Source organism: Pezoporus flaviventris, unplaced genomic scaffold (genome assembly GCF_033815535.1).
Source record: "Pezoporus flaviventris isolate CSIRO_AGI_PZ_B2104156 unplaced genomic scaffold, CSIRO_AGI_Pfla_v1 ptg000141l, whole genome shotgun sequence".
In the NCBI taxonomy this organism is placed as follows: Eukaryota; Metazoa; Chordata; class Aves; order Psittaciformes; family Psittacidae; genus Pezoporus; species Pezoporus flaviventris.
Window position 1 is genome coordinate 301,700 of NW_026892689.1, and position 25,887 is coordinate 327,586.

Consider the following 25,887-nt stretch of genomic DNA (forward strand, 5'->3'; position numbering starts at 1 on the left):
TGAGGACACCAGAACTGCACATAGTACTCTTAAGTGGGCTCTCATGAGAGCAGAGGAGCAGGATCACCTCCTTCAACCTGCTGGTCACGCTCCTTTTGATGCAGCCCAGGATACGGTTGGCTTTTGGGGCTACAAGCGCACACTGAAGCTGGGTCATGTTCATTTTCTCACTGTCCAACACCCCCAAGTCCTTCTTCTCAGGCTGCTAGGAATCTCTTTTCTGCCGAACATGTAGCTGTGCCTGGGATTGACCTAACCCAGGTGTAGGACCTTGCACTTGGCTTGGTTGAACTTCACGAGGTTGGCATTGGCCCACCTCTCAAGCATTTCAAGGTCCTTCTGGATCTCGTCCCTTCCCTTCAGTGTAACAACTGAACTGCATATGTAGCTCAAAAACGCTTAGAGAAAGTATGGAAACTTAAGTCTTACCTATGTAATCTTTTTAATTTGTCTGTAATAACATAATACTTTAGATCAGCATCATTCTTAAATCTCAAATACATGCAAAAATTTTAACTGAAATATCAAATTGTAGGTTTTTTTTAGTAGATGAATGCCACTTAAACAGCCTCTGAGTATTGATCTGTACTGTTTCATGTATTCTGCTCAGATAAAGTGCATTGTTACTAGAAATGTGTAAAGTTAATTGTCAGTTGACATTTTCCTACCCTTCTTAAGCTTAGTAACTTGCAAAGAATAAGCACACACCCAAAACTATGAAAAAGAGAAGCAGTTTTGAAGGACACTTAAAACACAGCTGCCTATTTTGGTTTATGCCAAATACCAGCCCTGCAGTAGGGTCATGAAGGAATAGGTGTATGTATTTCAATTTTTTTTTCCTCCTAGGAGGAGTGTGCCAAGTGGCAAATGTCTACCCATGTTTGTGCTCTGAACACAGTGTGTGAAATACCTCATTTTTATAGCTTGTCCAGACACTCTAGGCAGTGTTGTATAGTCTTTGGGCCATGGGATTTGTTACTATTGTCTCACTCAGTCTGTGTTAAGGTATTTGTAGAAGATGAACAGCTTTAACTGCATCCTGGAAAAGAGTTTCTGTAATGCAACCATCAAAGTATTTACATCAAAATTGAAGATCTTGAACCTAGACATGTCACATCTCAAATATTCTCATTGCTGTTCACAAGTCTCACTCTTACTTAGAGCTGGAAGTCTATTTTGGTCCTTTGTTGCGGTTTAAACCCTAGCCAAACAGCTTGTTCACTCACTCCCAGGGAGTGGTGCCGGGGGCTGAGAGCAATTGAGGCGCCCCGCCCCCAGGCTCTCCCCTTCCCCGCTCCCGGAGGAACGGGGAGGAGGATCGAAAGGGTGCAACTCCTGCGGGTTGAGACAAGAACAGTCCAGCAACCAGTGTACAACACAAATCACCACCGCTACCGCCAACTACAACAATCATAAGGGAAAATAACAAGGGAAGAGAATACGATACCACCGGCCAAGAAACGAGTCCCACCCGGAAGCCCGTGTCCTTCCGGGTAACTCCCAGTTACCCCCCACCCCGGGCATGACGTGCTGTGGTATGGAACACCCCCACGGCCAGCCTGGGTCAGGCGCCCCGTCTCTGCTTCCCCATGGCTTCCCCTCCTCCGTGGCAGAGCATGAGCCTCACAAAGTCCTTGTTCAGAGTAAACATCACTTAGCAACAACTGAAAACATCAGTATCACCAGCACTGTTCCCAGGCTGGAAGTCAAAACGCTGCACTGCACCAGCTACCACGAAGGAGAAACATGACTGCTACTGCTGAACCCAGGACAGGTCCTTACAAATTCTGTTGACAATATTTTCCAGGAAAATTTAACTAATCTAGAAAGTCAGTTTTGATAACTGACATTTCCCCCCTTTTTGCTGTAATTTTGTATCACTTTTCTTTGTTGCCATCTACCTTTTTTGCTTATTTCCCTCGGAAAGCTGTCCCCAGTTTATTTGTTACATGGGAAGGCACAGTGTATCAGATCATTGATACCATTCCACGTACTTGGCAACATAGTTCTCTCTGGATGTCAGTAAATTTGTCCATATGCTTTCTCTTTTAGGTGGCAAGGTTTTTTCTTACAGAAATATATTAAGATTTCTTCTTAGATTTTAATATTCCCAAAACCTAGAAACTTACATGGTCTTCAAAATATACACTTTTATACCTAATACCAATGCAAGTGCAATAAACCCCCACTTTTCACATTTTACTGCCCTCCTGCTTGTACTCTGCAAAACTGGTAAAGGTATCAATGTATAGTGTGTCAGCAATTCTGCTTGACTTCAGTTGTGCTCGTCTTCCTTCTTTTAATGCCTAAGTTTATAAAAATGCTTCTTCCGGTTTTATAAAATTGGTGCTGTTCACATACGCAGTTTGGTAGTAGTATAGCACCATGTCTGTAGATGATGCATTTTGACTTCTATGTAAGCAGTTTCAGACTTGATTTTGTGGCCAGAAAGTTTCAGGTTACTTTCAGAGAGTCCTGGTTTAACAAGCAATGCAAAATAGTAATATATAAAAAAAGATTTCTAATGCTGGAAAATGCTTTTATCTCCTGTGCATCTTAGGTCTTTGACTATGACTTTGGACTTCAAGATGACTTTATTGGTTCAGCGTTTTTGGATCTCACATCACTGGAATTAAACAGGTATGAAACAGACAAGCCTATGGAGTAATTCTCATGGTTACCTCCTAATATTATATTTATGGAATTGCAAATAGAACAGTGTCCTCAAAAATAATTATATAAACCTACATCATATAAAACCATCTGAGGAAAACCACTTTTATTTAGAGAATTACTGTAATATGAAAGTTAATATATTAATTGATCATGAACAATATTTTTTACAGTGTCTGCAGAGACGTTAGCTTTATAACCACTTTAACCTCGTATTTATGTTCCATGAATTTGCAGCATTACCACCTACTGCTGAACTTTTTTTTTTTCAATCTGTTATTGTTACAGTTCAGAGTTAATTACTGCAGTACATATAAGTCCTTAACACAGGATAACGGTTGTAACTATTTATGAGTGTTCAGACTGCAATACTTGGAAGTATAAATAGGGCAAATTTGTGACATTTTTAAGTGTTTCATATAAATGTTGATGCCCTTAATTCCCATGATTCAGAAATTTCATTATCTGAAAGCTTGTAATAAAAAGAAATGCATATATTTTTGTTTCCTAGGCAAACAGATGTTACCTTGAGTCTGAAGGATCCCCATTACCCTGACCATGATCTGGGAAGCATATTAATATCAGTTCTGTTGGCTCCTAGAGAAGAACAGCGGGAAGTGGTAATTTTAAATGTTTTAGTATGTGTTACCTCTCTTGTTCTGTAACCACAGAACTTAAAGCACAATAATAAACCAGTTAAATACAATAGTAAACCAGTTAAATTCTGGGATTAAATTGATTTTTTCCAATTCTTAAAATAACATTGAAGAGTGTTTCTGGTTGTAGTACCACATACTTTGTCTGATTTGAATCTTTCCTGAGATAGAACTGCAGGATCCAGATTGAATGTAAATGTTTAGCGGTTTCAGTTAAAGTCAGTTGCAGGTGAATCGTGCTGATTATTATAGATAAATATCAGTAAACCACTGGTGAAGGATTTTGGACCTAGTGTTGCCACCTCTAGATAAGAGCATTTGAATCCTATTCCACACTGTAAACAAAGAAACTTGAAGAAAGGTAATATTTCTGCTTTTTGGCATCTAATGATGGAATATTATTTGATCTTTTTCAATTTCATGACCTGATTTCAATCATAAAATCATGTGGGTTTTTAGGTTTATTGTAATTTCTTCATCAATCTTAGTTTTTGATCTGCTTAGTTATAAGTGAAAATTGTTTCCAGTTTTATAGATCCTGTTACTTCTGACAAATTCTCTCTCTAGTTTGATGTATTTTACTACTTTTTTTGTCAGTTGACTTTTGACTTGAGCAGTACTGGTACAACTATGGCAGAAGTACAAGAGATGACTTCTGTCTCAGAGCTTGTAAAATAATGTGGATTCCTTTGGCTTCAGGGAGGCCAAGAAAAAAATAAATACTAATATGATGAAATTTTCCATGGATATGGTCCATTATATGGTTTTCATAAGAGGATATATATTTCTATGTGCTGCAGTGTGACAAATCATTCTGTTGCATACCTGAGGAATATGGGCAGGTTCTAATATGCTTTGTTTTCCACTTTTCTCCTAGCTGTTATTAAATAACCTAGTAAGTCAGTTGCTGGAACTCGGTGTTTGGTATTTGGTGTGACAGAGATGTAGAGTTTTGAAAACTGGGGTTTCATCTCTTCATGACATTCAATTAAAACTTAACAAAAAGAGTAGAATGTGGATGCAATGGCAGTTTAATTAGACAATGCGTTTTTCTTCCTTTTAACAATACATTTGTCCAGACAATTCAGAGTACTATCTTGGCAAATTTCTACCACTAAAGTGTTTGTCGCCTAAATTGAAAATTGTATTTAATTTCAGGGGGTTTGTTTGTGTATTTAGGTACCACCAGCATTTCTGAGTAAGCTGGTAATAGCTCTATTTTTCCAAGTGGCTTTGGCACTGTCCTGCCATAATCCTAAGTCAACACAGCATGGAAATACTGTATTTTTATGTGGAAATCAAATACGTGAACAGCACGTTAATTTCCTTTTTCATCATACAGCTGTGATGATAGCTACCCTGATGCTCAGTGTTACCAGCTATTATATCAAAAGCACTCAAGAAAGTCACAGGTGAAAAAGTGCAATTAAACCACTATAGTGTAACATGTCTTTTACATGTGTATTTACTTGGTGAATTTGCCACAGAATGTCAGAAGTAATGGAAGCACCATAGACTTGGTGGGTAGCAACTTTTTTCATACCCAGCTGGTTGTAATAGGACAAAGAATTGGGTTTGTGCTGTTAATGCTTTTTTTTTTTTAGCTCTTTCTAATGGTTGGATTCAATGATCTAATGGTTGGACTTAATAATCTTAAAGGTCTTTTCCAATCTAAATGATTCTGTGATTCTATATAGTAAGCAAATACTCTCAGTTTACCCCCAGTAACTAATTTTTCTTCCCATTCGAACTGTTATTATGGGACTTCGTTCTGGAAATGCCCAAAATTCAGAGTAGGCTTCAGGTTCTTAATCTGAAGCTTTATATTTAGTATTAGAAGCCAGACTCTCTAAGGTATGGATTTCAGAGCAGTTCTGGGAAAGATGAAGTAAAATTAGAGAATTTGTGTCAGAGGGGAGATGACCTACAAAATAAATGCTGAATTGCTGTATATAAGTGTGTTAGGAGTTTAATAATTCAAGGCAGTGTTATCTTTTATTCAGTTGCCACATGTACGTATTATTTATTTATTAGATTTTATTTACTCTCTAAGGAGTAAATATATTACAGAATGTGTCGCCCCAATTAGATTGTCGTCCTTAGTAATTTTAAAAGGTCTTGTAATAATAAGGATAATTTTTATTGAATTTAATATGGCTGAGATCAGTATTTTTTCAAATGTTATGTTAAAGGATTGAGGCTAGTTCTTGTCCACTCTGGAAATGTTCAGTATACAAAGTCCTGATTAAAGAAACTCCCCATCTGTGTAGCATGCTGTTTGCATAATTGCTGCTTCCTTTCTCCTTGGATATCTCTATGCAGGTAATAATTCAAACAGTATAGTTAAAATACAGAGATAAAAACGTGTAAGCACCTCTAAATATGCTTTAATGACTGCTGCATAGAACATGCAGAAATACTCTCTTCACATTGTGCACTTTTTTCCTTAAATTATTGCAAATTTATTTAAATCTTGTTGATTTGATATCTCTATGTAGCCTCCATTTTAAAAATATATTTTATTCTGAATAAGTTTTAATTTGTTCAGGTGATAACTCTAAATTTGCTTGCACATATTGTCACATGTAAATGGTGTAAAATAGTTGCATCCTCAAGCTGAAGAATTGAGAAATTAACCCCTACTGTTTAAATTTTAGGTACTTCGATTCCATGTATATTTAAAATGAGAGAGTTTATTAAGACCATTGGGAAAATGAAAACAGGAGTAGCATTCTTGTGTAGCCATAGAAGCATTGTTGTGTCTGACTCTGCATTTTGGGCAGCAAAGCATTTTGTTGGAATATCAAGATAATGCACAGGTGTATTATAGGAAGATGCATCCTGTCACACTGCGTAAAAAATACTGACACTGATGGAGGATAAGATACTGCAGCTGGAAGTTTGAAGTTAAATGGTACAAAATATGGGGCCTTGTATATTGCCATCTGTCTGTGATAGAAGTATTATTACAAATCATTTAAAACAAGCAGTCAGACAGAGGAATACTTCGTTTGGTTTGGGTGAAACTATCTTTTGTGAAGCCATGAGGTGTGCGAAGAGATAAGAGAGATATTAGGTATACATAAGAGCATTCTCTTCCTCATCTTTCTGAAAGAAATTCTGAGGAAATGCAGATTTTCTGTGTGTTGTCTGATTACATGTTCTTTAGAATTTATAGCTAGAAGGTCAGTTTTGCTAGGCTCAAACCTGATTACATCTTTGGATTCAGATATCAAGCAGGAATATTAACATATGCATATGCTCGTGTAAATGGATGTGAAACTGTATTATAGATTAGGAGAAGGGAGAGTTTGTCTTTGGGTCATGGAGAATTTACTTACTCTGGAGTGAAAAACAGTGTTCAAGTAGTTTACTATTTGTGTTTTTCCAATAGAAAAATGTTAGACATGGTTTCAGGTAAAGGAGATTTGGTGTACTATTTCCATAAAGAAGAACACACTATTTGATTTTTGTGGTATGTTTTCTTGGAAGAAAATACAGAAGTAGCCTGCAGTTATCACTGAATATTAATTTAAGAGTATGGACAGGTGGCCAAACTTTCTAGCAAATATTCTATGCCATTATCTTTGCCTTTTGTGACCTAATGCTTGTTGTAAAGGCATAAAAATGTTAATTTTTAAAGTAATAATCTTGTAATATCTCATTTGATCTATATACATGAATTAAAGTCCTATTCTTTTGAATTTTGATGAATGAAGGCAATCTGGCTTGTTCCTATTTTCAGTCAGAACTTGTGAATCAAAACTGATGAATGTTCCTACAATTATTCTTTAAAATGTCTTCAGTATTAGCAAAAAGTAATCTATTTCCAGCCTAACATAATTAATTGTGGTAGCAGTGGTTCCAGTAATTCATATGAATTCGCTCTGTGCTGTCAACTATACTTGTCCTTTACATTAATTATTTAGCATTTTTAATTATTTTTCTTGGAGAGAAAAGATAGCTTAGATAGCTAGTGTAAACTAAGACATGAAATAAATAGGTATGGGGAAAAGTATGTGTTTAGAAGAACATTAAAAGCTGTGAGGTCTACGAAAAAATGTATTAACTCTTCTTTTAAGAAATAATGTGTTTATGATGTACTTTCTATATTTTTCATTAATTTCTCCTTTTGATGCCCAGTTTGAAAGAAGTCAAAGCTAGCAATGACTTAATTTTTTTGCTTACACCTGCTCCAATGAAGCTCGCTTTACTTTAATTCCAGCAGTATCCATTAATACTTCCCTTCGGATGCGTGTAGTGCTGTGCATGCTGCTGTGCCATTTGTAGCTATGTGCATGCCAGTCACGCTGTGCATGTGAAGTCTGCAGGTGCTGTGATTGGCGTTGTTGTCACAGGTGCCACAGTGCATGTCAGTTTCTTTCTCTGGCAAAGCTCAGCACACAGATTTCATCACTACAGTGTGACCACATGCTCATCACTGTTGCATGTCTCCTGCATCTTCTCAGTTGTTTCCAACCTTGGTCTTGCAGGCAACTCTTGGCTACAGGGAATGATAACAACTGTTGCCTTAGGGCCGGCAGAGACTGGGGACTACCATTCCACCACTGCCAACGGCCTGAGTACTGTAGAAAGCAGGGAAAAGGAAACACGAGTGCTACTTGGATGTTGCTATTCGATGAGAATAAAGTTCACAACATTTTTTTGCCTTAAATAATTTATCCCAAGTGATGCTTAGTATTTTTTTGCTTCAAATAAAGATATTAGAAGCATTAATTTTCTGTCAATTTGCTTGCTGTCTCAAATTTTACAGTGATTCTTTTTTCTGGTTTGGTTTGGTTTGTTTTGTTTTTTTAATTTGCCAGAGGGATATTATCATCAGCTATAAAAAAAAAAAAAAAAGAAAAGAAGGAGATCGACTGAGGCCATGGAATGTTTCCCATGGAATATTTTCAGATGAAAAAGTTCTGCGTGGATTATCCATCCTAGTCTGCCGTATGATATGTACTTGTTTTACGGGCTTCTAAGGATGGTTATCCTTATCCTGATGGTCATCTTATCCTGCTGGTCATCTTATCCTGCTGCAGCTGGTGATGACGGTGATTCACTCAACATACGTTCCCTAGCTATGACTCAAACTGAACTCCTCAGAGTTGAAATAATATTTGATATGCAGTTAATTCATCTGTCAGGTTGTATTCTCCTCCTTGCTCACAGCCTTGTCCAAAGCCTAGTTTTGTTTCTGCTCTGATTTACAGCTGTGTAGCATTCACAGGATCCAAAACTCAGAGGCTTTCTCTTATCTCCTCCTGCGGGCTTCAAGCTGCTTAATTCTTACATGAATGGCTTTCTCCAGCCTTATAAAATATTTAGTATCTATGGATATTTTTCAAAGCCACAATGCTACAATTATCATTAACTTATTGCAGAGTCTTTAGGCTTTAACTCTCTACAGCAACTTAAACTTTCCTCAGCAGCCCTTTGATTTTCTTCTCCCCCAAAACTGTGCAAATTGGAAGAATTTCTGGGTATTTCAAAGCTAAGAAATACACTTATTTTCTTCCATTTTCAAATTTTACCCATGTAATACTTTCATTTCTTAGCAAAGTCTGCATTTCAGGATTTGTTTCCATTATCTGAAAATGAAGGTGGCTTTGCAGTAATTAATAAAAATAAAAATTACATTTGTTTTTCATGGCAAACTTCCAATAGAAATAAGTGATCTTTGATGTGTCAACAACAGGCTGCTGAATATTATTTAATTGTATAAATTAATTTACTTGTGTTTCCACAGAACTGCTTTAACCAACAGTTACTTTCACGGATAAATTGTCCACCTCCATCTTGACCAGTATTTCTCTTTTTTTTAAGAATGTGTGTCTGTGGACACTTTGCCTTCTGGCGTGTCAGAACATTGTATCTAGCAGTCCCAAGGTTTCACAGAGTATTTGGGTGATGGTATAGGGCTACTGCATTTTGGGTTTTTTTGGAGTCAAAGTATGAGGTTTTTTCTGTCCCATGTGCATAGCTATCAAACCAAAGAACTATTTTTACTGCTGTGAAACTAATCAGCAGTGGCAGCCTTAAGGACTTTTTAATAGATACATGTTGTCCAAAGAGCCTTAGGCAGGATTTCTCTTAGGTGGCTGTAGCTGTGAGCTAAAAAGTAGTGCTCAGAAAACCTGGAGTGCATTAATACTAAAAAACCTACCATTCAAGTATCAAAGTTGAAGTCACTGTCAGTAATGGCACATTCATTTTTTTTTCATTTGCTAATCTAATTCTTTTTTTCTTTCTTCCTTTTTTTTTTTTATTTAATTTAAACAATTTCACCTAATGTGTTGTCTCTGGAAACAGTGCTGACTCTGAACTGTGCTGCTATAGTTGCCCAGATTTGTTTCAGTCTTGTGTAGCTGTTGCTGGAGTGTACATGTGGCTGCTTCAGTTGTAGTTGTGGTTAAATGTGGATTATCCCATAAGGGACAGTTGGCTTCCTTATCTGTATTGCAGAGAAAAAGTAATTAAATTGATCTATTTTGTTTTCAGACAATGCTAATGAGGAAGAGTTGGAAAAGATCAAGTAAGGTAACTTTTAGCATGTGGCTTTGTGTTTTTTAGAAGAACTATGATGTTTTACCAAACATGCCATTTAGGGCCTGAAATCTGTGGCACAGGGTTTATTCTCCTTCAGATTGTGTTTTAATGACATTGTTTTGTGTTTCATCAAACCAAAATTGTGAAACAGTTGAGCTTTTACTTTTTCATTAAACCTCTCAACTTTGTTACAGCATTTTAGCCTGTTTTGAAGTCATCTAGTAACTTCGTGTAAGTGGCAAACATGTCCTGCTTTGTCTAAAACCTTTAATTTCTCTTGTATAATCAATTTTCTCAAAGCTTACTTGTTGGTGCAGAGGAATTCATGCCAAAGGGTAACATTTATTTCCCTATTACTTTCTCTTCCTACTGATCAGAGTTTTTGTGTATGGAAGTTTTCAGTGATGCTTCTCAAAGACTTGTTTCCCTGACTGACAGATGACAGTCATAGCTGGGCTTTCCAAGAGTGGAAGGTTTAAAGAATCCTTTTCAGCCTTCACTTTATACAACTTTAGATGCCTCTTCAGGCAAGTTCAGTGTCGGGCTTTTCTCCTATTAGGAGTCATAGAAGTGATGAAAAAGGGGCAGCGCATGCTCCTTGTCACTAGGGAAAGGCCAGGAGTTTGACTCCCAGTGGAATACAATCCATTCGTACCTTTTTCCAGTATTTGTATCCAAAAAGATTAAGAAAATGTGTATAGTTATAGTAATATTAATATATAATAATAATGCTGAGATGCTGCTTTCAAGTTTTAAGCCTTCTCGCATAATTAAAAACACAATTAAAAGTTTTCAGTCTTGAGCTGGTGTGGTAGGTCTGGGTTTTTTTTGAGATATTACCCTGTAAACGTTAAAAAGGTTAAGGGTTTCTAATGTTAAAACAGGAAAAATGAAGTAGCTATGGTGGGTGATTTCACTTACTTTGCAAAGTGTTTTACTTCTCTAGCATATTGATGCACATATTTAAATAGAAGGTTACTAAATAAACAGTGTTGTGTATAGTGCTCAGTGACAAATATTTTTACAGTTTTTTTAACCTTTTTAAGAAAAAGAGAGCAGGGTTCATAATCCTTGGGTTATGGATGGGTTTTTCACACAGTCTGCTTCTGCAGTGCAGGACAGTATTCGGTCCCTGTTTCCTTTTTGAAATCTGTGAAGCAAAGGTACATGGTGAAGTGATGATGTGCAGTGTTTTGTTTCTCATATGGTTCATGTAACTTTTCCTGAAATACCTGAGATGCTTGAACTTCTGAAAAGTTAATGAAGAGCTGGGAGGATGGTGGACTGCAGAGCTGTTTTGCATCACAAAAGTTATTCATTAACTCCTGATGTGCTGAATGTGCTGGTGACAGTTTGTAAAACCAGTTTATTCAGAACTTTCCCATGCTTCAAATTACAAACTGAGAAAACTGTGAGCTTCAATAATCATGAATGGATGGCACAACGTGACAGCAGGGAGTTCTTCAGAGCTGCTCAATTAAATTATTTATCCATGTTCTCCTTTGTTCCACTCATTTGGTAACATTTCACTCAGTAGTTGCCATTTTTGCAAAAGGAGTATCAAAAGATCTGGCAAATAGTAAATATATGAATTTAAATATTTAATTCTTCTATATTTATCCCATCTGAAGTAATAATTAGAGATGTAATGCACGCAAAACGTCTTACATGCACTGGAAGTATCTTAAAGGTCTTTTGCAACCTAAATGTAGTATCTCAGTTAAAGCACAGGAGCTCATTTGCCTTGTGGGGCTATTTCAGAGTTCCAAATCTTTGGTCTGCTCTCAGGAAAAGAAACTAAAAAAAATATTTTATTTACAAAGGATGCCTTCAAAAAAACAAGAAAAAGTTGCTGTTCTCTGTGGTGCAGGATGATCAATATTAAATAAAGCATCATTTGTGGATTAAAAAAAAAAAAGTCTGGAAATATATCCTTGATGCTATTAGATAATGGCAAAAGTGCCCTGTTTGAGACTCATCTTCTTCAGGAAGAGTTTGTTTGCACTCGTGAGAGCTTAGAAAAAGCAGAATATTAAAATTTTTTAAAGATATGATTATAAAATTTCCTAAACCTACTTTTTTAGCTCTCCAGAGTCTTTACAATGGCACTTCTAATAAATTAATTTGATTTTACAATTATGGCACTGTATTTTACTTTTTAAAGTCTATATTCTTGAAGCTTTTTGTTCTGTAACAAGATCTGCTGTTCTGTAACAGCAGCACAGGTGACTGTGGCATTGTGTGTGTTCATGAACTGCACTGCTTGCACATAATTCCTTGGACATGTAGTAACATGCAAAAATAATGGTAACTGATAATGGTAATGAAAATAATGATAACTAGATCAGTTACCAAAAATAATGGTAACTGATCTAAAGGTATGCACGTACTTGCAAACAATTACTTTGGCCAAATTGAATTTCTACTTCAAATATCACCCCTCCTATGCACTTAAAAATGGAGTTAAGATGTCATTAAATACCCAGGCCAATGCAGCTGTGAATTTTACCTACTTTGCATGTAAACCAGTGTTTTCAAAAACATTAGTGCTGTAAATATTTGTTAGTGGCATTGCAAAAATGCAACACCACTTTTCCTTTTGTTGTTAGGGTTTTTCTTCTGATGCTATTGTTTATTTTTGGGGGCGAGGGAGAGAGGAGTCTTAATTTTGTTTTGGTTTTTTTTTTTGTTTCTGTTGTTTTCAGGGGCCTTGTAAGCATTGTTTGGTTAGGTTTTGGTTTTGATTTTTTCCTGTCATGTTTGCATTTTATCACACATACCCTCCATCCAAGTAAATGGGAGCCATATTACTCCCCACACTGTCTGGGTCAGAGGGAATACTCACCTTTCACAGCATCTAGCAAATATTAAATTCAAACAACTTAGAAGTCAGAGCATTTATGTCCTCATTCTGTGGAAAGTCTTCCTGTCTTCAGCAACAGCAGACTCCCAGTTGGCTATTGAAAAAAACACCAAACCAACAAAACAACCTAAGCTGTTTATATACAAAACTGCCAAAACTTCATTTGGGAAGATACAATTTGCATTCAGTTCCAAATTGATTGGTTTATTTCATCCACCGCAAGCTTGGTGTTGCCGCAAAGCAAACTGGTGGCTGGTGGTTACGACTTAGCTGGCTGTTTGCTGCATGGTCTGGGAGAGGAGGCAGCTCCATTTTTACCACTATGTATGTACAATGATCTATTACAGCTCAGGAAAAAGGGGAAGTGTGTTATTCAATGTTTGTGCACTTTTTTATGACCCTGGTGTTTTCTCAATAACCTTAACGTGCCTGTGCCTCAGTTCCTGTGGTTTAGGGTCCATTTTGTTAGATACTATGAGGGTTAGCAAACAAGTGCTACAGCAAAAAGACAGTGCTTGTAGGATCCAAATAGTCAGTCATTCATCTAAACCAAACAGGACTGTTTAAATTAATTTTTCTTTTTAAAAAGTTCTTGGAAAAATTTTGAGCTGTGCAAAATGTCTTTTCTCTCCATGTATGGATCTGACTTGTTCAGCGTCTTTTGTTTTCCACATCCACCACCAATTTCCCTTGGAGTGGATTTTCTTTTTTGTATTAGTTCCTCTGCTGAAGGTTCAGACTTTCCTTGGTTCTTATTCTTTGAGTTAAGGGAAAATACCTTCCTGCTTCTCTCTTGCTTTCTAAATTGTCTGCATACCAGATGCAGTTTAGTAAACAGTTGCTGAAGTTTAGGTATAAAAGAGGCACAGAAGAGCCCAAGCTTCCAAGAGGGGTAATTTATTACTAATAGTCAACATCACCTCCTACAGTGAGATGAATAGTGCTAATTGCTGGAGTGATTTGCATTACACCATCCTTGAGGTGCAAGCTATCCTCTTGCACCTCAAGGTGATGAGAAATAAAGAATCACCATTTCCATCAAGAGCCAGTGTGGACTAATTGGAAGAGTTGTTTTCGCCTTTTTCTCTGGTTATGAAAACAAGAAAATAAATCCATTCTGACTTCTTATTTAATAATTCTCTGCAGCACAGAGGCTTAATCAATAGCCAAGGAAAGGGTATGGGAACGGAACCTATTAAAGTGTTGGCAGCATGCAACTGAGTTAGAAATGCACATATCGCTCTTTCTTCTTGTAATTATTGCAATGTTCAGTGCAATGCTGTCACAAATAATAGTGAAAGAAAAAAAACCTTTACATTTTCTTTACTGTTTTTAAGCCCAGAGTGTCTAACAGAGGAAAAAGAGACTGTTTAAAAGCCCTATTTTTTTCTCATGTAAAAATTATGTTCTCTTTAAGTACTTCCTCCTCATTCTTCTCTTAGCTTCTAATGGTGAAATTTCATTACTTTTCCCATGCCTTTACTGCCAACATTTTTAAAACAGAAAAAGCTTACTGCTTCCAGCACTTTTTAATGTGAAGTGCTGTTTAACTTTAAAATCAAAAGCATAAATCCTAAATTTGAGCTCAGTGAAGCTGCAGTTATAACTCAGCACTGACAGTATTTTCCAGCCCAAATCAAAATTCTCCCTTGATTATAGCTTGAAATTAGGAAGGGGAAGAGCCTACATGCTTTTTTAAACAAACAAACAAACAAACCAAAACACAGCTTGTAATTTTGTTTAGAGTTATCAGGTAATTTTACCTACATTTGACATTGTTTGCATTAACTTAAGTAGAAGCTTTTCTTTGCATGCTCTCTCTCACAGAACATTTCATTTTATATAGAGCAGGCATATTCCTCTTTGAGCAACCTGAAAATACTAAATATTTTATGAAAAATCACCTGTTCCCCCTGCTTTTGTACAATTTGCTATATGATTACAGGAGGTTAATTCAGAAAAGAGTAAGGAATAGTGGCTTCAGGTGGTACTATTTACTTACTGATAGGATAATGCAACCAAGAGCTTGTTTTGAAAGTTTTCTCTCTGCTGTGCCAAGTGGGAGGAATGGAGGAAAAAAATGAGACAAGAGTCTTTGGAAGGTAACAGGAATATCTCTGGAAGATGAGGCCAATGACATGGCAGGTAGTGCTGGTAGACAGACCGACCCTCACTTGCCACAATTTTAAATGTCTGGGATATTTAAAAATCTACCTGAATGCAGGGTAGGTATGAAAAAGAATGTAGGATTAACACACTGAAAAGTTGTATTTCTACCCTAAAATGGGAACAATGGCAGCTAATCTCTGTTTGACAGGTGTTTAATCTGTCCTTAAAAATCTGCAGTGATGGATATTCTACAAGTTCTGGCTGTGGCTGGTTCTAGTGCTTAACTGTCATCTCCATTAAAGCCTGTTTTTTCTCTAGTGTCTGACCCATGGTGCAAATTAAACTCATCTCTTCCCACAACAGAGATGGGTATGTTTTATCACACTGATTTGGGCACAGTTTATATACTCATTTTAGATTGAGTCTTTAAAAAATGATCCTTTGAAACATATATGTGTGTGTGTATAAACTTAATTCAGCTGAAGGTTTAGGATGCTCAGATAATGAGCATTCTGCATGTAAGCGGTAACGAAACAATGGTGTTTGGAATTAAGTTTTACTGCAAGCAGAAAATGGGTCAGGATGAATAGCGAGAAGGTGGGAGAAGTTAAGTCTGATGCTTCGAGCCCAGCCAGCGTGAAGCCTTGTTGCTGTGTGCGCACTGATCAGCAGTAGCCAAAACGTCGCTGTGTTATCCACACTGGTTTATCCACAAATGCAAAGCACAGCACCCATCCCAGCCAGACCCAGAGCAAGGCAAGGTGAAGTGATGTGGTCAGACTGGTTTGCTTACAACCATGTCTCATGCTCACTCACTGGTACTTGTAGAGCATGGAGGAAGCCTCTTTTCTAGGAAAGGGGTTGCACGAGCAATTACAGACATTTATGTATGTCTCCTCACTTCTGCTGTAAACAGCAAGGGACTTGACACATTGTGGATTTACTGGCCATTCCCAGAGAAAAGAAATGTGACAAATAAATACATTTTGTTTTCATCTGATAACCTTCATATGCTTCATTGTGTTTCCAGGATGACAAAGTACACTGTCAAAGATGCAAGCACAGAGGTCTGATACCCACTGAAAAGTTCTGGTTGTTTCTATAGGGCACGTAGTGTGCTATTCAACTAAGCAAAATTCCGTGTGGGAAACCCTTGGAAATTAAGTTTGGTTTGACTAGTTGTCAATGTTTCTTCCCTTCCTGCTCATTTAATTTACAAGACAGGAGTATAAGAGTGATCAGGAACTGTGTCAACATATAAGTTTGGTCTTCCAAACTGAAGATGAGAAGATGTCAGTGTAATTTTTACCAAGTAAACAAGTTGTCCTCTCTGACTGTGAACTTGGACAGTGACCCTGGCACAGGGTAGCTCATGTGTTTTCTAGACAGCGTACAGATGAGTTAGTGAACCTACAAATACTCATAGAGAAAATGGGTAACCAAAAGCCATAATACTGGCTGACCATGCTGTTTTGTATTCCTTTTTTTTATAACAAATTCTGATGAATTTGGTGTATTCTCACACGGGGGTCTGATTCTCTCTGAACAGCGTATCCTGATGTTTTGTGAGAATTTTTGCCGGCTTAGCTAGAGGGTGAGTGTTGTACTATCCTATGTGAATATTTCATTTTGACAAATCCTACACTCCAAGAGTACAAATTGATACACTCACTGCATCTTTTCACAAACTGTATACAAAGAAATAAGATTAGCTCATGCTTTCCTATGTACCTATAAGTATTTAAGCAGCACTATTTCAATTAAGACAGTACCTTTTAGCCAAAGAATACTGGGAGACCTCTCTCAGAAATGTTGTTTATTTCATTGAAAATTATTTTCATCAAAATAAGGGACTACTCTGCCCTTTTCACATCTCTGGGAGAATTGCCATTAAATTGGGTTCAGACATGATCACACCCCATGTTAAACCTGCTACATTAATAAAACTTAAGGAAAAGCTTTTGAGTGCCTTGAATTCAAAGACCATCAGAGGAATGAGTAGTTTGGCATCTTTACCCAAACATAGTAGGTTAAAAGATATTTAATAATTACCTACTGTGTCCTATTAAGTCATAGTATTCCAGTAAAATCTGGAGCAAAAGCTGTCACCTCTTCTGAGAAAATACTGGCTTTTGTAAGCCATGAGGTTCTAAATGGCAGTTCATCAGCTGCAAACAGTGCTTGATGGAAAGCTACTAAATAATGAATAGAAGTAAAAAAAAGTTCTGACACAGATTCACCTGTCTGTTAGACATCTGGTTATAAAAATTATTCAAATATTTAGTGAGGCTTATATTTGCATTATTTGTATGTGAGAGATAACAGCTGATGCAGTTAACAACCAGAACAGTGGAGTAAGCATTTCACTGTGGGGTTTTCTGGGTACGTGTTGCAGATGAGGAATGGCTTTAAGCTGACAGAAGGGAGATTCAGATGAGATCATGGGAAGTTCTTCCCTGTGAGGGTAGTGAGGCCCTGGCACAGGTTGCTCAGAGAATCTGTGGCTGCCCCATCCCTGGCAGTGTTCAAGGCCAGGTTGGATGGGGCTTGGAGCAACCTGGTCTAGTGGAGGGTGTCCCTGCCTGTGTCAGGGAGTTGGAACTGGATGGGCTTTAAGGCCCCTTCCAAGGGGGTCCTTAGTCTGTGGTACTATGATTCTATGAATTCTGGAAGCACAGTGAGTTTTCATCAAGTCTTGGTGACACTAGTCATCCTGGGCAGTAGCAGGGTCATCAGGACACCCTTTGACTTTCACTTATTGCAACCACAGTTTCAAAGAGGAGTTGTTGGGAGGAAGACAAGGGAGAATGATACTGACACAACCTCTCTGACAGCTTCTGCTGCACACCATTGTCTTGTGTATGTATTTCCACGCTTTTCTAGAAAAAGCAAGTCATAGTGGGTGCTTAAGAGAGTCACAGCCTTCATCATACTGCACCTGAACTGGCTTTAGCAAGTGACCTTAAGCAGAATACACAAGCAAACAACAGAAATAAGTGAAATGCTCCAGAAGTATCACCTCTTATTGCAAATACTGTAATACACCAAGATTGCTACTAAACATGATATCAAGTTGTTAGAGCAAACATCCTAAACCAGATTCAACATGGCAGTCACATTAAAACACAGAATATAGGGTATATTTCTCAACTACAGAAATACAGACTAGCTTCACCTATAATTAAAATATCCTGAAATGTAAAATATAGTTGATAGAAAGTGAAGGTAAATGTTGTTTCATATTGCATTAATTATCAGTAGTAGTTAGTTTGCAAAACTTGCTTAGTCACAACAACTGATCATTAAAAAGGAATCATTGTGATCCCATTGGAGGCTTTTTTGTAGCTCAGTGTCTACAGGTTGATGAATTCTGCAAGGTGTGATATTTCATGTAATTTCTGATAGAGGAAAATCATTGTGAATACATACAACTGTCCCTTGATTTATTTTCATTATATGGACAAGCTAACAGCTGCATCTATTGGCATTCTCAATCCTTATTTTAAACATTTGTCCAACCCATGCAAGCATCTCAGAAAGTGGGTCTATTATTCAACTGTTCTAGAACAATAAATTTTGCATTCAAGGATGCAGAGGAGGAGGAGTGTGTCCTAGTGGTGTGTGTAACAAGGAGATTTTGTAAAAGCAAGGCCTGTTTGCATGGGCATAACCACTGAGAGAGGCGGTGCTTTGCAGGGCTTGAAGGCTGATCAATGAAGAGGTGAGGTGTCCTGGGTTCAGCACTAGCAGTCTTTTTTCTCCTTCTTAGTAGCTGGTGCAGCACTGTGGTTTTGACTTTCAGCCTGGGAACAGTGCTGATAACACTGATGGTTTTAGTTGTTGCTCAGTAATGTTTACTTTGACCAAGGACTTTCTGAGTCTCATGCTCTGCCAGGGAGGAAGGGAAGCCGGGACAAAGCAGAGACAGGACACCTGATCCAAACTAGCCAAAGAGGTATTCCATACCACAGCATGTCACACCCAGTATATAAATTGGGGTGAGTTACCTGGAAGGCCCAGATTGCTGCTCAGGTCGTATTCTCTTCCCTTGTTATTTCCCTTATCATTATTATTATTGGTGGTAGCAGTAGTGATTTGTGTTATACCTTAGTTACTAAACTGTTCTTATCTCAACCCGTGGGAGTTACATTCTTTCGATTCTCCTCACCATCCCTCCAGAAGTGGGAGGAGGAAGAAGGGGGGGAAGTGAGCAAGCGGCTGCGTGGTTCTGGGTTCCTGGCTGGGCTTAAACCATGACAGTTTTTTGTGGCACCCAAAGTGGGGATCAAAGCGTTTAGATAAGGTTGAGGTCAGGCTGTGGGTTTCTCCAACTCATTAAGAGAAGGAGTTCCAAAGGTCAGTTAGATACGAACATAAATATGTGTGAGAGTTTCAAAAGTACTTACTAAAGGGTCTCTTCCTTTGAAAAGAGCAACAGTTACGTTGTGGCAATTAATACACTCATCAAGAACATGGTCTTAATGAACCTGGGAACAATGCCCAGATTCTGGCTAAGCCTAGTTGGTTTCTACCCAGCAATGTTACCCAGCAATATGTGGCTGAATATAGTACATTAAGCCATGTTGTGAGATCATCTTTCAGCTCTGACATTGTATTTGGCTCACTATATTAATCATGTCTAATAGAGGATACAGTTCTGTGTCAGAAGTCTTTCTGCTGGTGGCATCCCTATCCCTCCCCCTACCCCCCATTTAGACAGAATAAGTGAAACACAAATAAAAGCTAATTTTATCATGTAAGAAAATGTTGATTTTTGAATGATGTTTATAGTAGAAGCATTAGAACAGTATATGGATATGAAAAGTTTTTCTTTCACAGGCAGGCTTGAGTATCCTTTGACATGAAAGACTGCTTTTCAGAAGTATAACTTTAATTTACTTGTGAGAAAAGAGAGAGAGAAAGCTTCACAGTATGTAGGCTGCACCTCCCTTCCACCCATTTTCATTTTTTTTTTTGTTTAGAGCATGTCAGGTGGGAATGTCCATGCCTGCATATAAATGCACAAGGCTGGGAATAATAATCCCACATTCATGACAGTTGGTTGTAGCCCGAGATCTTGATCTTGCTTCTTTCCAAATTGTGGCATTGTATAGACAGTATGGCCAGTTTCAGATGGAAATACTATGAAATATATTACTTACCACCTATTCCCAGAGAAATGAAAAGCTGTATAGTGTCTTTGTGTTTTTTCTTTGTGGGAGAAGAGTGAAGCCAAGATGCAGTACGCATGTCGTGCTTTCTGAGGGAAAAAGTTATCCAAGAATTAGTCTTGATAAATGCTCCTTTATAGGAGAAATTTGGAAAGATCTGTGATCATTTCTTCATTTTACCTTCGTGTATTTCCTTCTGACTCTGTAACTAATCACTGTGGGCTATATTACAGAAGGTTGCTCAGATACCTAAAAAAGTACCTACAAGTGACATACCTCTCTCACACTGTGGAATTAAGGTCATAAGGGAAGAACTCTAAAATGTGAAATCAGTCTTATTCTCCCATTTTTTAAATCTGTTAGCTCTTTTTCAAATTTGACTTGAAACCTAAACATTCATATTCATTTATTTTACTTCTTACAGAAAACTATATGAAATTAAGGATGATGTCAGTATCTGTAATTTCTGAGGATAAGGATGACTTCAACTGTAAGGAAAGCATGTTTCAGATGTGCTCTGTCTCACTTAGAAACAAGAAAAATGCCAGCTGGAAACTTTTCTTGCTAGAGAAGGCCGTGTGTCCCATGTCTTTCATGTCCAGACAATCTCAATAGCTTGAGCTTCAGCCAGCTATACCTTTCAGTATGTTTCCCTGTTGCTGTTCCATGGATCTGGGTGTTACCAATAAAGACGCGGAGAAAAGAGCATTGCTGTGGTCCAAATTCCTAACCTCAGGGAAGAAAACAGACCACACCACTTTAAGTATCCAGCTGCTGTTCTTCCAGCAGATTAAGATGTAGGCTCTTCACTTCACAGTCAATGTGCCACTAGGCTCTGTGAGGCGCACTGTGTGTCGTTGATCTGGCTCTGACCCAGAAGGATTTTCTCCAGCAACAGATGAACCACTGAATTCAGGGTTTCTGCCTGACACTTGTAAACTCCTGTCTCACCTAGCTGTCGTATTACGCTTTACGCATGGTTATTCAGTTCTTGCCTTGTCACCTCATATTTAAATTACCCTCGTTGGTGAAACTCCCTATTGGTCATAAAAAAACAGCACGTTTTATATGGTGGCAGCTGCTCTAATGCAGCAAATTATTTTAAGAGCCATTGAAAAAACAGAATTTAAATCAAGTATGCTCTCTAAATGATTCACTAGCTCCTCTGTGATTCATGAAGTAGGGCACTAAGCAGTTGTGCTTTAGATTTGCTTTACAAGAATTGTAAATGCGAACTGATACTCGTTTCTATGATAGTATCCTGGAAATCGTTTGGATCCCCACTCAACTGTAAAAAAACCCCAAACCAACAACTTGTGCATTCTTTGCCAGACTCAGTCTCAACTAACCACTGCTTCTATCCACATGTGAAATGCCCGAAAATACCTTGTCTCCTTTCTATATCATAAAATCCTAGAACGGTTTGGGTTGGAAAGGATCTTAAGGTTCATCCAGTTCTAATCCCCTGCCATGACACCTTCCACTAGACCAGGTTGCTTAAAGCCCCATCCAATCTGGCCTTGAACACTTCTGTATCATTGTCTTATTTTCAGGGCAGAGTGAATTTTGGTCAATCATTTTTCGGTTATTCAGTGTTTCTTTTACTCAAACCTAATAAAAAACTGGAACCAGAAAACCAAAAATAATCCACCACTTCTTCACGAGTCTCTGGTAATGTTGACTGTGTATCCCTAATGAAGGGGTATTTGTGCTGGGGAAAAAAAAAAAAAGTTTAATAAAATTATTGTGTTGTAAATTAAATCTCTTCTGGCAACTGAGTTTCTCAGTTGTGCCCTAATTTTTGTAGAGTTTATGCTTTCTGGTGTCCTGCTGCTTCTTCGTGTCACAGGTTAGGTTAAAGGTTATTCCACAGTTCCTTGTTTGCCTTTGGAGAAACAGTAAGTTTGTGAGAAGTTTCTCTGCAGTGAAATGCTTCACTTCAGGAAGAGAAATTTTTAATAAATATAGTGAAGTATTTCAGGAGTAAACATCCTGCTTGGAATGAATAGCCATTGGAAAGCACAGATACATGCCAATGTAATATCTGGAATACTGCTAAAAACATGTTATTCAGATTTGCTCCAACCCCGATGGCCACAGTCCTTGTCTATAACACATCTCTCAGGAGTCTTTTGCTCCAGTGTACTTTCTGTGATCTTCCCTAGGTAACATAAAATAAAGTTCCTGCCCTGGGAACTTGTATAGATACCACCATCCAGCTGTCTTTAGCCTCAAACCAAATTTACACTGAAAACCTCTATCAGAGATACAGGAAGCATGCAAGTGATGAAATCAGCTGTGCAGTCCTTTGGGGGCGGGGGTGGGGGGTGTGCTGACCTCATACAGCCTTTGTTGCTTAAAGTACATTGCATAATAAAATAAAAATTTACAGTTGAGTATACATGCAGGCTTGCCTTTTTTGATTCCTAGAAAGTATAATTTGTGGGTTTAAGTATTGTTTCACTCCCTTGTGTTCTGATTATAGGTAAGGTAACCTTGAACAAATAAGATTTCGGGATACAAGGAGAGTCTTTGGCAGCTTTGCTCCTCAGGTGCACCTGAGATGTGTTCCCCAATTCTGGTAACTTGTTACCTTGGTAGCTCAGAGCTGGGTGGATCTGATCTTAAATTACTCAAATTTGTAATCCCAGCTTCTGCCACAGTGGGGTTCAGTGATGAATGCTTTGAGTCATTCCTTTTGAACCCCCAACCAAAGTCAACAATTCCAACTAGCAGCTCTGCAATGTCTTATTTTGAAACCCTTGGGCCAACATGCTGGTATTTAATTCAGTTTTCCTTGTTCTTTTGTAGTAAAAATACCACAGCATTTTAGTGGCTGAGATAGTTGTCATGTGCACTGCAGTTTATTATTTTTCCTTCATCTGTGCTTCTCTTGATGGGTTTATACTGTTTTTAATGGAAGCTTCATATCTTCACTATTTTTTATGTTTATTTCAGTGTTTGTTCAAGTTCATTCAATCGTATGATACTAATAGAGGGAACTTTAAAACATTTATTTTTAATTTTTTTAGTTGTTTCAGCACAGGAAGAAGAGCAGCAGGAAAACCCACTATTTTACCCAAACATTTCCTTAATTAGCATTTGTTCTGTTTGCTTCTGCAAAAGCAGCATATGACATTACCTGTGTATTTGTCACTGTTTTGTTTCTTTCAAAGTATTTATTTTTAATACAGTTTACATATGTACTGTCAAATAACTTCAAAATGGCTTAAGAGTGTTGTTTTACATTCATAGTTACATGAAATTGCACACTAAAATGCATAGAAAAATTTGGGGATGTTTTTAACTAAATCTCTGATTTTATTTCAGACACAGAGCTTACGTCTCTCAGACCTGCACAGAAAATCTCAGCTTTGGAGAGGGATAGTTAGCATTACCTTAATAGAAGGTCGTGAACTAAAGGCAATGGATGCAAATGGACGAAGTGATCCTTATGTGAAGTTCCGGATGGGGCATCAGAAGTACAAGAGCAAGGTAATTTTAGCTGTGACAAAAAATATGCGTTGGCTGTGTTTGAAGTGTTTTGTTCCTGTTTGCAGGTTTTTTTTTGCCTGGCATGACTATTTAAATAGCAATGGAGAGTTACTCTTTTATTAATTAGCTGCTAGAACAGCTGGAGTTTTGTTTAGATGATTCTTTTTACTTTGCTATTTAAAAAAAAGTAAAAGTAGATGGGGAAAAATATAGTGCTGAAAAATGCAAGGTGGTGGGGAGGCACACCTGCTTTTCCATGCGGACTGTATTGGTTTTATTTGATGGTACAGGTCTTATCCTCAAACCACGTTATGCTTATATTCTCACTTTCTTCATTGTGTTGTTACAGCAAGTTTCATTAAAGTTTTGTGTATGTAGGAGTTTAACAAGTAGATAGGATTGATCTGTGAGAAGATGGTTGTGGAGCCTTGCTTGGCTTTATTGCCATTATTTTTTAACCCCCTGACAACTATTGGTTTGAAAATGGCTGTTTATGAAAGATGCTGGGACTGCTGATGATTTACTTTCTCTTTCAATGGCCATGGCAGCCCATGTGGTTTTCACAGCCAGATGAAGGAAAATGCAAGGAAGAGGCCAGGAACATCTAGGTGTGTTTGCAGAACTCTGAGCCTGCCTTGTGGCCTCTTAATCTGAAATTAGAAGAAATCAAATTTCATGATTTTGTGACTTAAACATTTTCCTAACATTTTTGCATTCAAATCCTCTCTGATTTTTCCATTTGTTTTTCAAACCCACAGAAATGGTAGATGTAGAAAGTAGTGATTGCTTTGTATGGAAGGTACTAGACAGTTCCATTCTTGCATATGTGACCACTGTGAATACTGCTTTTGCATTTTGGTAGAAAAATCTGCAAGCTTTCTGTTCTGCAGAGCATGGTCAGAATTACACAGACTGAAATCCACTGAAGGCATTTTTGTTAGAAGTAACTGGACTGAAAATGATGGAGACAGCTACTTTCATCTGAAATTAGAAGAAAAGCTACTTTCATTCTTTTTTCTGCAAAGGAAAGGCAATAAAATACAGTTTTGGGGGAATAAAAAAAAACAACCCAAAAAAAACCAACAAACAACAGAGAGTATTATTGCCTAAAAAGTAAACCATGATATCATCTTTCTTACAGCTTACTGCAGCTGGGGAAGCAGGACATGATACAATCGTTTCTTTTTAAATACCTACACTCACTATCTAGTCATTGCCAGTGCTTTGTTTTCCTTTAGGTTCAGACACACAACTTTACAGCTAACTGTCACTTAAGATTGGGCATAATTATTCTGCAAAAAAATGGACCCATTGCCAGGGTAAATCCTTTGTTTGGGAGGCTTTTTGAAGGTGACAGGTTTCAGGATTTTGAAGGTTGCTGTTGTGTCAGAGAGGCATGAGAGAACTGATCAGTGGACTTTTCTAATTACTATTTTTTAATTTTCACTGCTAAAGATAGTCACAGTGCAAGCAGAAAAAACTCTCTGAACAGCCTCTAAACATCGAATTCACAATTCTAGGAAGTGCATGCCTGCACAAGGCAATATGACTTTCCTTTTGCTCTTCTTTCAGATTATGCCAAAAACTTTGAATCCTCAGTGGAGAGAGCAGTTTGACTTTCATCTCTATGAAGAACAAGGTGGAATTATTGATATTACCGTTTGGGACAAGGATGCTGGCAAAAAGGATGATTTTATTGGCAGGTTTGTGCACTTACAACCTTCTTATTCCCTGAAGATGAGAGCAGATGATTAAAATGAGCCTTGCTGTTGAAACTGTTTCTTATGACCATTTGTTCTTGGGTTTTGCTGGTTTTTTTTTTCCAAGGTGGGGGAGGATTTTTTGCAGAGACCTTTTGCTGCATTGATGTAATTCTTTACTTTGACGATGTAAAATACTTTTTATTAACCAGTAGGTGGCAGCTTTTACCAATTGATGATAGGTTTTCCAAAGTAAAAATACCACCGTTAGAGTCAAGCTCAAGATGCAGGAGGTTCCGTATGGCAGCAGCCTGCTTGGAGGAGAAATAACTCTCCTGGCTTGTAATAGGCACATAAGACCAGAATTATGTACTTACTTTTTTAATTTATTAGGTAAATGTAATGAGAGGCTATACACAGCTTTTGGAGCGGAGAAGATCATTCACCTGATTTGGGAAAAGCAAAGGTTTGGGATCTGTCTTAGAGTTCAAGAAATTGTATAAATTTCCCTGGTCACACTTCATTTTATTATGTAGGAAGAAGAAGATGATAATTTTTTTTTTTAACAATGGTGTTAACTCTTAGCTAATAGGGGGAAAAACTGTCTTGTGTTCATGTCAACCACAAAGTAGGTGCTGTTTGGAGAGCTCAGATATTTGTTTACA

General features: G+C 37.7%; 1 protein-coding gene across 1 annotated transcript in view; it reads left to right on the top strand.

Moving 5' to 3' along the window:
• Positions 1-25,887, top strand: part of MCTP1 (multiple C2 and transmembrane domain containing 1) — a 259,309-nt gene that overhangs the window by 107,238 nt on the left and 126,184 nt on the right. Inside the window, exons 4-8 of the mRNA XM_061479092.1 lie at positions 2,561-2,640; positions 3,185-3,293; positions 9,837-9,875; positions 23,358-23,522; positions 25,095-25,225. Of these exons, the coding sequence (XP_061335076.1) occupies positions 2,561-2,640; positions 3,185-3,293; positions 9,837-9,875; positions 23,358-23,522; positions 25,095-25,225 (524 nt within the window). The remainder of the gene's footprint in view (positions 1-2,560; positions 2,641-3,184; positions 3,294-9,836; positions 9,876-23,357; positions 23,523-25,094; positions 25,226-25,887) is intronic.